The sequence below is a fragment of the Ylistrum balloti genome, unplaced genomic scaffold (genome assembly GCF_031769215.1).
Source record: "Ylistrum balloti isolate Yb309-2 unplaced genomic scaffold, AGI_CSIRO_Ybal_v1 Utg369990, whole genome shotgun sequence".
Classification (NCBI taxonomy): Eukaryota; Metazoa; Mollusca; class Bivalvia; order Pectinida; family Pectinidae; genus Ylistrum; species Ylistrum balloti.
This window is the reverse complement of record NW_026782073.1, coordinates 375,938-392,827: the sequence shown is the minus strand read 5'-3', so window position 1 is coordinate 392,827 and position 16,890 is coordinate 375,938. Positions and strand designations below refer to the sequence as shown.

The following is a 16,890-nucleotide window of genomic DNA, read 5'->3' as shown; positions in this document are numbered from 1 at the left end:
CTACATGGAGATAGGACATCTGTTAAACAGGTGGAGAAATGTAATTAGATCATAGTTACATAGTGTCCATGATGCTGATGATATGTTTACTAGTATACAGAGCTGTGGTCTCTCCCAACCACCACATACAACACTTAAATCTAATTTGATGTTCCCTTTATTAGGCTGGTAATTCTTACATAAATCAACTTATATATTACTCTACATCACACAAAGCGTCTCCGATGACATAAAAGTGAGCTAATTCTGCATGACCTCACAGGTAGCCGGTGGATAACATTACTTCACAAATCTGTCCACTTGTGTTTGGGTAATGGGGCACGAAAACACATCTGCACAAACCACGCTTTCTTACAAAACAACAAATGTAATGATGATAATTGGTGTATAGAAACCCCTATCACACTTTGTCTTTCTATGGCTTTCATTTCTTTAAATCTAGTGTTAAATGTTAGATTTAAATTTGACCTTGGTAGAGGTCAGACACAGGGAGTGAATCTGTAATAGGCCTAGGGAGTAACACTGCATACCTGACCTCATTACATAGTAGCCTACAGACTTATCCTTAAAAAATGTCAAAAGTTGGACTCATCATTTAATCTTGCATAAAAAAACAACACAGTTATCCAAATGTTAATTAACACTGTTGTGAAGCAACAAATACCATAGCAGTTATTGGGATGACAGAAGCTGTTTTACAGTCCTCAGTATATTGATTCAGAAATCAAAATTATATTCATATTGAATTTCTAACGACTAAAACCAGTCAGTGGACACTAGCAATATGAATCTACTCCTATGTTCTATGTAAGTAAATGGGGTCCTCCACAGTGAACAGTGCATATAAAAAGATTATATAGAGATCTCTCAGGTGCAAAATCACAGTAAGGAAACGATGTCCATATTGAATTTCAAATCCAACCTCTATCAAGCTAGGGCTGTTTATTGATTTGACCAGTACTTCTGGTGAGTTTCATGAAAATCAAAACCGTTCCTTCTAAAATTAATCTGCAAAGACTCAACAGGGTGATCCCTCTAGCTTACCTTCACAGAAGTCACAACTAGTAGATAGGCCAAGGCTAAAGCCAACAGAGTACTTTATGTTACCTTAATAACAGACACAACTAGTAGATAAGCCAAGGCTAAAGCCAACAGAGTGATCTCTTTATGTTACCTTCATAACAGACACAACTAGTAGATAGGCCAAGGTTAAAGCCAACAGAGTGATCCCTTTATGTTACCTTCATAACAGACACAACTAGTAGATAAGACAAGGCTAAAGCCAACAGAGTGATCTCTTTATGTTACCTTCATGACAGACACAACTAGTAGATAGGCCAAGGTTAAAGCCAACAGAGTGATCCCTCTATGTTACCTTCATAACAGACACAACTAGTAGATAAGACAAGGCTAAAGACAACAGAGTGATCCCTTTATGTTACCTTCATAACAGACACAACTAGTAGATAAGCCAAGGCTAAAGACAACAGAGTGATCCCTTTATGTTACCTTAATAACAGACACAACTAGTAGATAAGCCAAGGCTAAAGCCAACAGAGTACTTTATGTTACCTTAATAACAGACACAACTAGTAGATAAGCCAAGGCTAAAGCCAACAGAGTGATCCCTTTATGTTACCTTAATAACAGACACAACTAGTAGATAAGCCAAGGTTAAAGCCAACAGAGTGATCCCTTTATGTTACCTTCATAACAGACACAACTAGTAGATAAGCCAAGGCTAAAGCCAACAGAGTGATCCCTTTATATTACCTTCATAACAGACACAACTAGTGGATAAGCCAAGGTTAAAAAGCCAACAGAGTGATCCCTCTATGTTACCTTCATAACAGACACAACTAGTAGATAAGCCAAGGCTAAAGCCAACAGACTGATCCCTCTATGTTACCTTAATAACAGACACAACTAGTAGATAGGTCGAGGCTAAAGCCAACAGAGTGATCCCTTTATGTTACCTTCATAACAGACACAACTAGTAGATATGTCGAGGCTAAAGCCAACAGAGTGATCCCTCTATGTTACCTTCATAACAGACACAACTAGTAGATAAGCCAAGGCTAAAGCCAACAGAGTGATCTCTTTATGTTACCTTCATGACAGACACAACTAGTAGATAGGCCAAGGTTAAAGCCAACAGAGTGATCCCTTTATGTTACCTTCATAACAGACACAACTAGTAGATAAGCCAAGGCTAAAGCCAACAGAGTGATCCCTTTATGTTACCTTCATAACAGACACAACTAGTAGATAAGCCAAGGTTAAAGCCAACAGAGTGATCTCTTTATGTTACCTTCATGACAGACACAACTAGTAGATAGGCCAAGGCTAAAGCCAACAGAGTGATCCCTCTATGTTACCTTCATAACAGACACAACTAGTAGATAAGCCAAGGCTAAAGACAACAGAGTGATCCCTTTATGTTACCTTCGTAACAGACACAACTAGTAGATAGGCCAAGGTTAAAGCCAACAGAGTGATCCCTTTATGTTACCTTAATAACAGACACAACTAGTAGATAAGCCGAGGCTAAAGCCAACAGAGTGATCCCTTTATGTTACCTTCATAACAGACACAACTAGTAAGATGGCGAAGGCTTAAGCCAACAGTGTCCCTTTTCAGAATACACATAGCAAATAGACTGTATGGAATTAAAAAAATTAACAATTTTCCATACCTGGTATTCACATAAAGTGTTCAATGTTTCCTTTGCAATTTTAAGCAGAAAAATTCTAGGCAAATTAATACTGGTAATCTTTACCTTTCTTGACTCTTGAGGAGGTTGAAGAGGTTGAGATAGAGGATCCCTCCCTGACCAACTCTAGGATTGTTGACCTCAATACGACCTATACAGCAGTTGATGGCCTTATGTAGTAGGTCAATCAGAATGGTCACTGCAGTTGATAAGCTCTCTTTGCTGGACCACTCGATCATAATGTCAGTCTGTATTAAAAAACAACAAAAAAAACCCAGATATATCAGTATGACATGAATGCTACAGGGGAGTGGGGGGACAAATCTGAAAATGTGAATTGTCTGAACTCTAACAAAATTAATTCAGCTTGTAGTGAATAATCTTGAAATTAGTGCAAAATAAAACCTTATGCAGATTTTTATTAGTGACATTAAAAAAATACATTTAATCAGGGTTTTCCATAATTTTGTTAGTAGTAGGCTGTGTAGTGAAAGTAGGAGGCTACTGCTGTGTTTAGAAGTTACTGCAACTGGATTGGTGTAACCAAATGATTTCAAGGATTGCAAAACCCTGTTTAGGAATTTTACTGCACTGAAACCTGATTTCAAGGATTGCAATGAGGAATTTTATGTTAAATCTTAGAAGAGTATACAATGTATATGGAGAACAAGAGGTCCATGGGCCTTCACAGTCACCTGAGGTCTTCAGGTCTTTTGACAATTTTTAGAACCTGTCCAGCAGTCCCAGCGTTGGGGCAGACAGAACAGAACTGATATATGCAAACTTACAAAGCTGTGATTGCTTCTAATTTGAAGGCTTGATTTTTGATTTTCAATTAAACAGAATTGATAACACTGTCTTTTGTTTCAGCATTTTGTAAGGAAGTATTCTATAAAAAATGCAGGTATTCACATTGTATTTGGATGGATGTGTGTTACAGCCAACATGACTATGTATATCAATAATACAGAAGGTAAGTTGGTTTGTACCTCTTCTTCCAAATATATAGGAACAGATAATATTGGCATGCTACTGGCCTAATATCATGACCCTGGGGAACTAAGTTATTGAGAAGAAGTTGATTAAAGATTTTAACACATTTGACCCCTGTGATCTTGAAAGTGGGTCAAGGTAATTCATTTGAACAAACTTGATAGCCCTTAATCCAAAAATGTTAGTGGCACAATTAACAAGAAGTCATAAATGTAAATTCTATATATGACGCATGACGGTGGACAAAAGGTGATCGCAATAGGTCACTTGAGATTTTGAACTTACAAAGAATTTGGTCTAGATTTTCAATATTTCAACATACATGGAAAATGTTTTTTAATTCTATTTTGGCATTCTAAAGTTAAAGAATGGAAACCAAATTTTTAATGGGTTCTAAGTTAAGAAAGAGTCATAACTGGTAAAATTTGCTTAAAATACTGAACTTCAAAATACATGCAAAATATTATTCAATTCCATTGAGGCATTCTAAAGATATAAAGCATAAAACAAATCCGAATGGACAGACATATGGACATATGGCAGGATGGACATGGGTAGCACTACATGTCCCCAATTTTCAAAGGCAGGGACATAAAAAAACAGAAAGGTAAACAATAATATAGTTTTTGTTAACAGATCTACAAACAGAAGAAGTTGACCATTAAATAACAGCATAATTAATTCCAATGTAATGAAGTTTAATATAAATAATTTATTATGCTGTAGAAAAATTTTGAAGTGTGGAACTACATACCTTATTGACAATACGTCCAGACATTTGGTTAAGCGGATCATACAGCTGGGGAGGAAGAACTTTCATTTCCTTGAGGTGTACATATGACACCCAAAGAATACACTGATCATCTGTCACAAGGCACTTGTTTATCCATCTTAACTTCTCTTCTGTTTTTAGAACACTCTGAAATGACAATGGTAGCTACATCAATCTACCTAATTGGTCAAAATAACAACCAACTACAATGTAAAACAACATTCCTTAAATGGTAAAGAAAATAGGACTTAAAGACAAAGTGATCCTTTCCAAGATACTGATATCTCCCAGGGATCTGATATCTCCCAGGGATCTGATATCTCCCAGGGATCTGATATCTCCTAGGGATCTGATATCTCCCAGGGATCTGATATCTCCCAGGGATCAAAAGACAATACAATAACAAAGATCAACAAATCAGGTGTCATCTGTCATTTATCAGGGTTCATAAACACGTATTTAGCAACATAGATAAATAATTATTTATCAGGGTCTGTAAATTATTATTTATCAGGGTCTGTGAATTATTTATCAGGGTCTGTAAATTATGCATTTATCAAGGTTAATAAACCATGTATTTATCTGGGTCAGAAAACCATGTATTTATCAGGGTCAGTAAATCATGTATTTATAAAGGTCAGCAAACCATGTATTTATTAGGGTCAGCAAATCATGTATTTATCAAGGTCAGTAAACCATGTTTTTATCAGGGTCAGTAAATCATGTATTTATCAAGGTCAGTAAACCATGTATTTATCAGGGTCAGTAAATCATGTATTTATCAAGGTCAGTAAACCATGCATTTTTTAGGGTCAGTAAACCATGTATTTATCAGGGTCAGAAAACCATGTATTTATCAGGGTCAGTAAATCATGTATTTTTCAGGGTCAGTAAATCATGTATTTATCAGGGTCAGTAAACCATGTATTTATCAGGGTCAGAAAACCATGTATTTATCAGGGTCAGAAAACCATGTATTTATCAGGGTCAGTAAATCATGTATTTATCAGGGTCAGTAAATAAAGTTTAATCAAGGTCAGTTAACCATGTATTTATCAAGGTCAGAAAACCATGTATTTATCAAGGTCAGAAAATCATGTATTAATCAATATCTTTTTTTCTTCCCTCATCCTAACCCAAATTACAAATTAACATTGTGTTTGACTTGTTTCACAAGTGGAAACCCTAGTTTTATATACTCCTTTTGGAACAGGATTACCTAAAACCAACTATCAGCTTTTATAATGACCACTAAGAATTTCTCTTTAAGACCAGATGTTTTTGTAATCATGTAGAACTGATCACATATTGTCGTGATCTCCATTATTATCTCTAGTGTTATAATATCAAGGTCAGACTCTCCACTCCTACCTGTAACAGGCAGATTTTAATGTCACTTCCAATAATAATTTTACAGTGAATTTACTTGTCCCATCAAGCAAGTTAAATGTGTCCACTCACTTATAAAATCAGACTTGATTTTCTGGTATTCAATCTAAGACCAATTTTCTTTTATATATACCCAACCAGCTTTAGAAGTATTATTAACAGACCATTTGACCTATAATCAAACACTCAAAATTGTACCTCCACATTAACATTTTCCAGTCCACATTCTGCAGATGGCAGATTGGTCACTGGCTGCTGTGGTATCTAAAATTTCAATTAGCAAAGAACACATCTTTTTTTTCCAAGTTAATTATAATATCTCACTACCTAAACATGTAAGAAACCAAACATCATACACCTCTTGTATGTTAATCTTAATGTATCTTAATGTTAAATCAAGTCTGCAACACAATCTAATCAAGAGGCAGAAATGTCAGGTTTACAATAATGACAGCTATACATTAGGTTTTGGACTCTCCTGATTTAAGGGTCATAGTCATGACAATGTCTCCCTTAAAACAACTTAGGGAAAAAGAGAGGCGTGTCCAAGTATTCATATTGTGATTAATTGTACTAATAGGTTAATCTTTAAGCAAGAATCTAATGATTCACTGATATATGCAAATTCAACTTGATTATTTTCATTTCATGAGTTTAAATGGTAATGAAAAATTTCATTCTAATACAGCTTGTGCAAGCTGATTAGCCTTTTCTTTAAATATGAGCCTGTATATCTGACCCCAAATCAACCAGGACATTTATAATTTTGCTATTTTTTACACAATTTCAGCATTGCATGGTAGGAAAACTCTAGTGGGGGCCCTTCATGCATGACACTGAGTCGTTAGGTTTTCTCAATGACTTAATTGATAATTATATTACCCTGGGAGCCTACTGTTGACAGTTGACACAAAATCTTGACATTCCAATTTTTTTCTTTTCATATTTAAAAGCCATTTATCAACATTAATAAAACTTCACAGTATTTAACTAGATTTCAAGAGACAGTTTAAGAGTTCCTGAACCACCGTAAACAATTCTGTATATAGTTAATGGCACTTAAAACTGAATTGCATTTTAAGGTAAATTAGTCTCAAAATTTGATAATCATTATCACCAAATGATCTTTTTTGCATGATGACATTATTTGGAAAGCATGTGAATATTTTACTCTAATCACCAATGAAATCACTACACAACGACAGAGTGACGACATGAACTGCACCAAGCACAGGGCAACAATTTTTTGTCTGTCCCTAAAAACAACCCATACAAACCACCAGTGTTATTTTGTCTGTCTCTAAAAACAACCTGCACAGGTCACCAGTTTCATTTTGTCTGTCCCTAAAAACGACCAGTACAGGTCACCAGTTTCATTTTGTAAAACGACACTACACTGTCCCTAAAAACGACCAGTGTCACCAGTTTCATTTTGTCTGTCCCTAAAAACGACCATGAACATTTTGTCACCAAGCACAGGGTCAACAATTTCATTTTGTCTGTCCCTAAAAACAACCCATACAAACCACCAGTGTTATTTTGTCTGTCTCTAAAAACAACCTGTACAGGTCACCAGTTTCATTTTGTCTGTCCCTAAAAACGACCAGTACAGGTCACCATTTTCATTTTGTCTGTCCCTAAAAACGACCAGTACAGGTCACCAGTTTCATTTCTGTCTGTCCCTAAAAATGACCAGTACAGGTCACCAGTTTCATTTTGTCTGTCCCTAAAAACGACCAGTACAGGTCACCATTTTCATTTTGTCTGTCCCTAAAAAACGACCAGTACAGGTCACCATTTTCATTTTGTCTGTCCCTAAAAACGACCAGTACAGGTCACCAATTTCATTTTGTCTGTCCCTAAAAACGACCAGTACAGGTCACCATTTTCATTTTGTCTGTCCCTAAAAACGACCAGTACAGGTCACCAGTTTCATTTTGTCTGTCCCTAAAAACGACCAGTACAGGTCACCAGTTTCATTTTGTCTGTTCCTAAAAACGACCAGTACAGGTCACCATTTTCATTTTGTCTGTCCCTAAAAACGACCAGTACAGGTCACCAGTTTCATTTTGTCTGTCCCTAAAAACGACCAGTACAGGTCACCATTTTCATTTTGTCTGTCCCTAAAAACGACCAGTACAGGTCACCAGTTTCATTTTGTCTGTCCCTAAAAATGACCAGTACAGGTCACCAGTTTCATTTTGTCTGTCCCTAAAAACGACCAGTACAGGTCACCATTTTCATTTTGTCTGTCCCTAAAAAACGACCAGTACAGGTCACCATTTTCATTTTGTCTGTCCCTAAAAACGACCAGTACAGGTCACCATTTTCATTTTGTCTGTCCCTAAAAACGACCAGTACAGGTCACCAGTTTCATTTTGTCTGTCCCTAAAAACGACCAGTACAGGTCACCAGTTTAATTTTCTCTTTCAAAGGAGTTTTATATTGATACTTCATATATAGTTTTTTCCCTGTTATGCTCCAGACAAAATTATGACAGATGGACAGATGGATGAACGGACAACTGACAGCCAAACAGAAGGACGGACAAAGCAGCAACTACATGCTTTCCCTTCGGACAGCAAAGAAGGTACCGCTTTCTGTTAACCATCAAATGGGACCATTTTCTACTTTTCAAATATTCAGCAAAGGTCCTATATACCCTCAACAACCTCTGTTGGCACAAAGTAGTTGGTACTACTAATGAGCATGAAAGCAACATCCCTGTTCCTGTCTGATTGCATTCAGTAGATGGTACAATTTTGTCAGAGTCTGTTTGTTAGTGTCTGTTTACACCCAATAGAATGCAGTGCCTTTATAAGGCTGTTCTTAACAAGTACTGTGCAACATCCCCTAAACCAATCCTTCTACAAATCTGACCACCTCTCGAAATGAATGAAATGGCCACGTACAGAATGCCGTCCACTTTATTATAGTGATAAAGACTATCCAAATGCTGATCCCTCTCCATTCCAAATACTGAACTGATTTTGTCTCCGAAAAGATTGAAATACATAATGCAAAATGAAAATTAATACTGAAAACTGGTCTTACCTAAACAATTAAGATCTAAATTCCGACCAGCGACCAGCGGACTATGAAATCAACACCTGTGGTGACAGTTTCAAGCTTTGACAAAGTTATCTCTTATGACAAATTGAAATCATATTGAATGAGTCAACTGTTCCACCGAAGTGAGAAATGGCTGCAGATAACATGAAAATAAGTACGATGCAAAGTTAGAAAGCTGCAGTTTGCATTTAAATCTTGGGTAATTGAACAATGTTATTTTAACACAGAGTAGATAAGTTTTCAGACTGATAAACAAAAACACATATTCATGAAATACATAAGTTGGTAACCCTTTCAGACAAGCCAGCCATACAACGGGGGCTGACGTATGCAAAGATATTTCTGAGATCGCTAGGCAATGCAGAGATTTCTTTTCACCTACTGTTGCAAACAGTAAACAAGTATCACTGTTTTCCCTCTTTACTGAAATGTTTTTTTACTCTATAACACATTTTTTCTGTATTCGGTTCAGCATGTGCAGTATAAATGCTGAAAGCAAATGGAATGGTTAATGTAGTGTACAGAACAGAATCCATTCAATTATATCAAAATCCCGACCAGTCAACTTGCTTCACTTCTACAAACCGAACCCTCTATAAACTGGCCAACTACTCATGTCCTTTGCATGGTTGATTTGGAGAAGTTCCACTGTATAGGGCCACACTTTTGTCAGTTTCTGTTTTTATCCAGTAGCAGACAGCACTCTTTCAGATATACCCACTTTTGAAAGTCCTTAAATGAGATGCTATATCAACCATACCTACATTCATGCTTGTAGACCAAATAGAAACCGGAGCTTTTTATTTTAATTTTCATAAACATCAACAAGTTCATTCACCGTGACCTTCTTTCATTACATAAAGATGACAGTTACACAAATATTCTCTTGTGTAATATCATTTTAATATCCGTATAAACTTGATATGTCTTATTAACAAAAAACTACCATCCCTGCAAGCAAGGATAACAAAACATTGTAACACCTAATAATATGTAGTATATTTTGATACCGACACTGGAGACAAAGATTCCGGGCTTGGTAGGTAAGTTTGATTGTGGCTGAGTATCTGGTTTCCATTTTGTGTATGTAAACAAGGTATAATGTTGTGTAAGCTTTGTCTGTGGTGCACCACCTATCACACAGGTGGACACCTACTACATAACATCACGATTTGTTATCTCTACCTCCATCCCATAGAGAACAACAACTCTGCTGAGAATGGAAGAAGCTCTGTATGCTTTGAATATCTAATTTCTTTGATTCCTACAGATCTCCTAGTTTTTATCCAAATTGTTTTTTCTTTCAGAATTATTTTTCTGCTTCCAAAAATTTCACATTTACTTTGAATAAATCACCAGGGAATCAAATATCACACACATCGTTTGGTTTTTCATTTCCGACAAACTGAATTGACTTTTAAACTCACAAGTCGTAAATCATACCACAAATAATGAGGACATTTTACATGCTTTATAAAGGAGAGTTTGAAAAGTACATAACACATTAACATTATTTCCTTTCATTTCTACTTCCGTCTCTTCCTTGTTGATCAACCTTTTCAGTATCACTGTTTAATATCTATATGATGATGAATAATTCTAACCTATTGATATTTTTTCGTGATTCATTCTAATCTCTATATTTTATGATGAATCATTTTAATCTCTATATTTTATGATGAATCATTCTGATCTCTGTATTTTATGATGAATCATTCTGATCTCTGTATTTTATGATGAATCATTCTGATCTCTGTATTTTATGATGAATCATTCTGATCTCTGTATCATATGATGAATCATTCTCTCTGTATTTTCTGATGAACCATTCTAATCTCTATATGTTATGATGAATCATTCTGATCTCTGTATTTTATGATGAATCATTCCAATCTCTATATTTTATGATGAATCATTCTGATTTTATGATGAATCATTTTGATCTCTGTATTTTATGATGAATCATTCTGATCTCTGTATTTTATGATGAATCATTCTGATCTCTGTATTTTATGATGAATCATTCTAACCTCTGTATTTTATGATGAATCATTCTGATCTCTGTATTTTATGATGAATCATTCTGATCTCTGTATTTTATGATGAATCATTCAGATCTCTGTATTTTATAGTGAATCATTCAGATCTCTGTATTTTATGATGAATCATTCTGATCTCTGTATTTTATGATGAATCATTCCAATCTCTGTATTTTATGATGAATCATTCCAATCTCTGTATTTTATGATTTTATGAATCATTCTGATCTCTGTATTTTATGATGAATCATTCTGATCTCTGTATTTTATGATGAATCATTCTAATCTCTATATTTTATGATGAATCATTCTGATCTCTATATTTTATGATGAATCATTCTGATCTCTGTATTTTATGATGAATCATTCTGTTCTCTATATTTTATGATGAATCATTCCAATCTCTGTATTTTATGATGAATCATTCTGATCTCTGTATTTTATGATGAATAATTCTCATTTCTTTTATATTTTACAATAAACCTGTTTTGTCTGTTGTTGCATCATTGCTTTTATCATTTCCTACATATCAAACCACAGAAATTCTACAAAATGTAAGAACCTTAATTTTTCTTTTTTCTATCACATGGATTTTGACCATACTTAGTGCCACCATAATTTTGTATTGTCTTGATGAGCATTAGGAGGATACCACATCAACTGATTGGGTAGCCAATCTGCCTTGATCATGCAAGGGTCAGAAGCAGGTTCAACACTTTTACAAAGCCAGAGGAATCTTGCTCAATATCAGCTTTTGAACACTTGACTTTCCACTCACCTGTAGCTGTTTAATGGCAGCTTTGAACTTGCCAGTCCACACATAGAGCGCTGTTTTATATAGGATGACTTCCAGAACCCAGTGGGAACGTACATCTTGAGGAAAGTGGTCTTCAGCTAGTCTCACATACTCCAGCATCTGATCACAAACCTCCTGCTTCTGCTGACTGGAGGTGCATACATTGAGGTACTGAAACAAAAAATAAATCATTTATTTTCTTCTTTTGCTTCCTTGCATTTATTTTATACACCACTCTCAATCACAACTAACTCTTTTCATTAGTTTTCTATTTGCATGTTCATTTTATAATTTTTTCCTCTCAACTTATAAACAGAAATGTACTAAGGGAGACAACTCCTACTAACCTGCCACCAAAGTGTGTAGCTTTGGGTGTATTCCAGAGCAGTTTCACACAGCTGTTGCAGATCATTTGATTCCTTGTGTTTGGCATACAGACTAAGGTAGTTTTGCCATAGTTCTGCACTATCCTTGTTTTCCTCCAGGCCCCGTGCCAACACATTGAGGGCATGGTCAAGACATGTCTCGCTTCCACTTTAACACAGGACAAACAAATAGGGTCACACAACACTATAAGAATGTGACACAAACTGACACTTAAGTCAATGTTAATCTTGACAGTTGACTGTCATTCTATTGTAAAAGTTCTGTAAAAATTTATTGTAATATTTTGCTGACTGTTTAGGTCAGTTAATTTAGGTAGTATGGAAACCTTGAGGTGCCTTCCTGATTCTCTCCATTTTTTAGTTGTATTTTTTACCAGAAATCTGATTATGAGTAAATCTGCTTTTTAATAATACATATAGCCAAAGTATGATTTCTGGAAGATCATAAAAAGAATTTGCTAGAAGTTGATGACCTACCTGTTGGGGTCGTGGAGTTTTTTGTGAGCCAATTTGAGCCAGATCTGAATGTTGTGTGGATTGTCTAGTACAGCAGTCTCCATGTCTTGAATGTTTGAGGAGTCAGACACAAAGTAACGAAGGTCCTGGTCACCTATCACATTGTCCAGTTCCTGTCTGTCAATTGGACGCTGCCATTCTGCAACCAATTACCACAAATTGATAAAGGTTTGTGCAGGAATGTAAAATGGTTTTCATAAAATTACATTTACAATGTTATGTCTTTACTTAATCCTATTTTATACTGAATATTTATACTCTGCTGGAAGAGCTGAAGAAGTTTCTGAAGAAATTTAGAAGAGCAATCTCATAAATTTCGCCTGTTGTTCAATTCCTAAAATGCACCAGCACAATTAAATATGCTTGAAGTCAAACAACAACAACTTGTCAAGGAACCTTTTTAACATCCAGCAAGATCAATTATATATTATCTTACCTATACTGTCAAACATAGTAATGACAAAGACCAATTATATATTATCTTACCTATACTGTCAAACATAGTAATGACAAAGATCAATTATATATTATCTTACCTATACTGTCAAACATAGTAATGACAAAGACCAATTATATATTATCTTACCTATACTGTCAAACATAGTAATGACAAAGATCAATTATATATTATCTTACCTATACTGTCAAACATAGTAATGACAAAGACCAATTCTATATTATCTTACCTATACTGTCAAACATAGTAATGACAAAGACCAATTCTATATTATCTTACCTATACTGTCAAACATAGTAATGACAAAGACCAATTCTATATTATCTTATCTATACTGTCAAACATAGTAATGACAAAGACCAGTTCCATATTTCCTTACCTATACTATCAAATGTGTTATCAGAAGTGAAGTCTTGGATTTCGTCCCTTCTGTCTTCACACAGCTGTCTCCACTTTCGTGCCTCAAGGAACAGGTTGTGTGGCTTTGCTGTTAACACAAAAACATGAATTTTATCCATACCACAACTTTACTTATTAAAGTTATTCCTAAACACATTAATACCAATAAGTATAGCTAAATAAACTTTAAATCTTTTACAACAGGTCATTAAGAACAAGAATGCACTGATTTCTTACATTCTTCAGTCTTCAGGCACTAAGCCTTGTGATGAAAAAGTTGAAAGGTTGAAGCCAAGTTGAGTTCCTGGTTTACTTATCAGCAATAATTTTGTAGGATTAAATCTAAACTATGGGTTCGATTGATGCATATGCATACGTTTATTGTCTTGATTACCACTAACTTACTGTGTCCACTTTTCTCTGACACTTGACTGGCCATTAGCAACATCAACTGGTCACTGGTCAGTTTTCCCTGGTGTTGTTTTAGAGTGTTACTCACAAATTTTCCTGTAATGAAGAGAAAAATGCTGATCTCTAGTAGTTTCATTCATCATACTTAAAGAATATACTAATGCTCTTTGAACGTAAGCACATGATAGTGATCTTACAAATTATAGGAAAACTGCATGTATCTACTATTTGTGTGTCCTAGCCTGTTGATAAGTTTCCTTATCTATGGTCTATGGATAGTTCTGGTTGTTGTTTGCTTTCCTAAGATCTGTGGGTAGTTGTTTGTTGTTTCCTTACCTAAGATCTGTGGGTAGTTGTTGTTTGTTGTTTCCTTACCTTAGATCTGTGGGTAGTTGTTGTTTGTTGTTTCCTTACTTAAGATCTGTGGGTAGTTGTTGTTTGCTTACCTAAGATCTGTGGGTAGTTGTTGTTTGTTGTTTCCTTACCTAAGATCTGTGGGTAGTTGTTGTTTACTTACCTAAGATCTGTGGCTGGTTGTTGTTTGCTTACCTAAGATCTGTGGGTAGTTGTTGTTTGTTGTTTCCTTACCTAAGATCTGTGGGTAGTTGTTGTTTGTTGTTTCCTTACCTAAGATCTGTGGGTAGTTGTTGTTTACTTACCTAAGATCTGTGGGTAGTTGTTGTTTGTTGTTTCCTTACCTAAGATCTGTGGGTAGTTGTTGTTTGTTGTTTCCTTACCTAAGATCTGTGGCTGGTTGTTGTTTGCTTACCTAAGATCTGTGGGTAGTTGTTGTTTGTTGTTTCCTTACCTAAGATCTGTGGGTAGTTGTTGTTTGTTGTTTGCTTACCTAAGATCTGTGGGTAGTTGTTGTTTGTTGTTTCCTTACCTAAGATCTGTGGGTAGTTGTTGTTTGTTGTTTCCTTACCTAAGATCTGTGGGTAGCTGTTGTTTACTTACCTAAGATCTGTGGGTAGTTGTTGTTTACTTACCTAAGATCTGTGGGTAGTTGTTGTTTGCTTACCTAAGATCTGTGGGTAGTTGTTGGTTGGTGTATTAGAACTAATCCCTGCCACTGCTGGATGATAAGATATTATATCCTGTAACACCTCTGCCTCAGACATCTTAATGTCACCACTGTGTAGTCTGAAACATATTCCCATCATATGACAATCAAACAATGGATATACTGAAATGTTTTTGTCCTCCACCAACAGAGAATCTTACTGGAGTTTTCTTCAATAAAGACCAAAACATCATCCTGCATTCAAAAGTATGATAAACTACACATCTGATACAATATTGTCTTACATTATCATGATAGTTTTAATCATAGCAACCCACAATTTTTTATTTGAAGGTGAGGCTTTACCTGCCCCTAGCTGATTTGAAAGCCCAACCTTTTAGTACTAAACTTTTAGAATCAAAAACAAAATTGTTCTGATGAAGCCCTGTAGAGTTTGAACTAGTCCACCAATGAGCCTAACAGCCAACTCAATGGTGATGCATGGGTATACAGGCAGTACTATAATTATATCAACCCCCTAACTTTGATCTGGTGTTGGCTCTACTCTGTCTGAAAAATAAATCATTATGTCTATACAATTAGGAATATACAGTAATGGTATCTTTAAAGTTGGGAGGATACTCTTGTTTTTTTCCCTTTTTGTGGGGAAATAGCCAAAAGTTTAACTAGGGGAAACTGTTTTAGGAAGTAAAATGAAAAACCGACTGAGTATACTAATTCATACAAACATTCTAACAGGTCTATAATTATACATCTATTGCATGTATACAGTGTTTCTGATGATTGACAGGTCAATTAATCAAACAGCTTTGAATGTTTTTAATTTCCATAGCAATAAAAGTTACAAACAAAGCTATGAAAGCATGTCAGTTATGTAGACATGTCTGTTAATTGTCAATATACAGGTGGAAATCTTTACAGTAATGGATGACTTTATCGGATTCTTTAAAACAGTCTAAGATCTATTTATGAAATCATTTGCATGTCAAAATAACATCAAAAGAAATATATAAGTGTATAAGTAAAAAAGTGTCAACTTTTCCACTTGAGTATGATTTATAAATTCTTCCAAAACAAAATACATTTGTATAATAACTCAGTCGCGTCATTTATAACACTAATGAGATGTAATGTATCACCAGTGTTAGTGATGCATCATATCATAATCTGCAAACACACAGAGTTTTATGGATATACATCTATTCACATCAAGATTATATCAACATGGAATTTTATAGAACTTGCATTATTTGATAAAATATTGTTTTGACACATAACTGGAAGTTGAAGTAAAACTTTATGAACTTCAGTTTGATTTTACTGAATACTGAGAATAATATTGCTGAAACTCATAATAGTTTATTTTGTACTTCTAAGAATATTTCCTTATCTTGTACTTCTCACAATATTTCAATATCCTGTACTTTTCACAATATTTCAATGTCCTGTACTTTTCACAATATTTCATTATCTTGTACTTTAAAAATAACGGGGAAGTTTTACAATTGTCACAATGATTTCATTGAGATATATTCTATTTCTTGTACAATATGAAGTTGGCTGTGTTGGATACTTGTTAGTAAGCCCAGTTGTTCCATTGTTGTTTATCTTGTTCTCATTTGCAAGCATGACATTGCTTACCTGAATAGACCAAGATATACATGGTGTGTGTCACTGATGAAGCAGAACACACTCTTCTGGAACCCCTGGTCTGATTATTTGTGTACTTTTTACGATAGTCTCCCTTTAATTTTTTTGTTAGGTCATATTTTACACAAGTTTTATTAGCTTTGAGTTGGAAGTAAGATTTTGTTGAAATACCAGTATTTTCTGATTATGTACAGGTATTCAGTATTGGCCATGTAATTCCATTACAATTTGCTCTCCCATTTATTAGTGACAAAAATATAACAAGGACTAAAA

General features: G+C 35.0%; 1 protein-coding gene across 1 annotated transcript in view; it reads right to left on the bottom strand.

The window, feature by feature from the left end:
- The window catches only part of LOC132547940 (zinc finger C3H1 domain-containing protein-like), a 62,501-nt gene that overhangs the window by 26,721 nt on the left and 18,890 nt on the right, over positions 1–16,890 (bottom strand). The window contains exons 17-24 of the mRNA XM_060211749.1: positions 14,965–15,086; positions 13,938–14,039; positions 13,513–13,620; positions 12,638–12,815; positions 12,122–12,308; positions 11,757–11,945; positions 4,461–4,625; positions 2,780–2,961 (exon numbers count right to left, since the gene is read on the bottom strand). Coding sequence (XP_060067732.1) covers positions 2,780–2,961; positions 4,461–4,625; positions 11,757–11,945; positions 12,122–12,308; positions 12,638–12,815; positions 13,513–13,620; positions 13,938–14,039; positions 14,965–15,086 — 1,233 coding nt within the window. The remainder of the gene's footprint in view (positions 1–2,779; positions 2,962–4,460; positions 4,626–11,756; positions 11,946–12,121; positions 12,309–12,637; positions 12,816–13,512; positions 13,621–13,937; positions 14,040–14,964; positions 15,087–16,890) is intronic.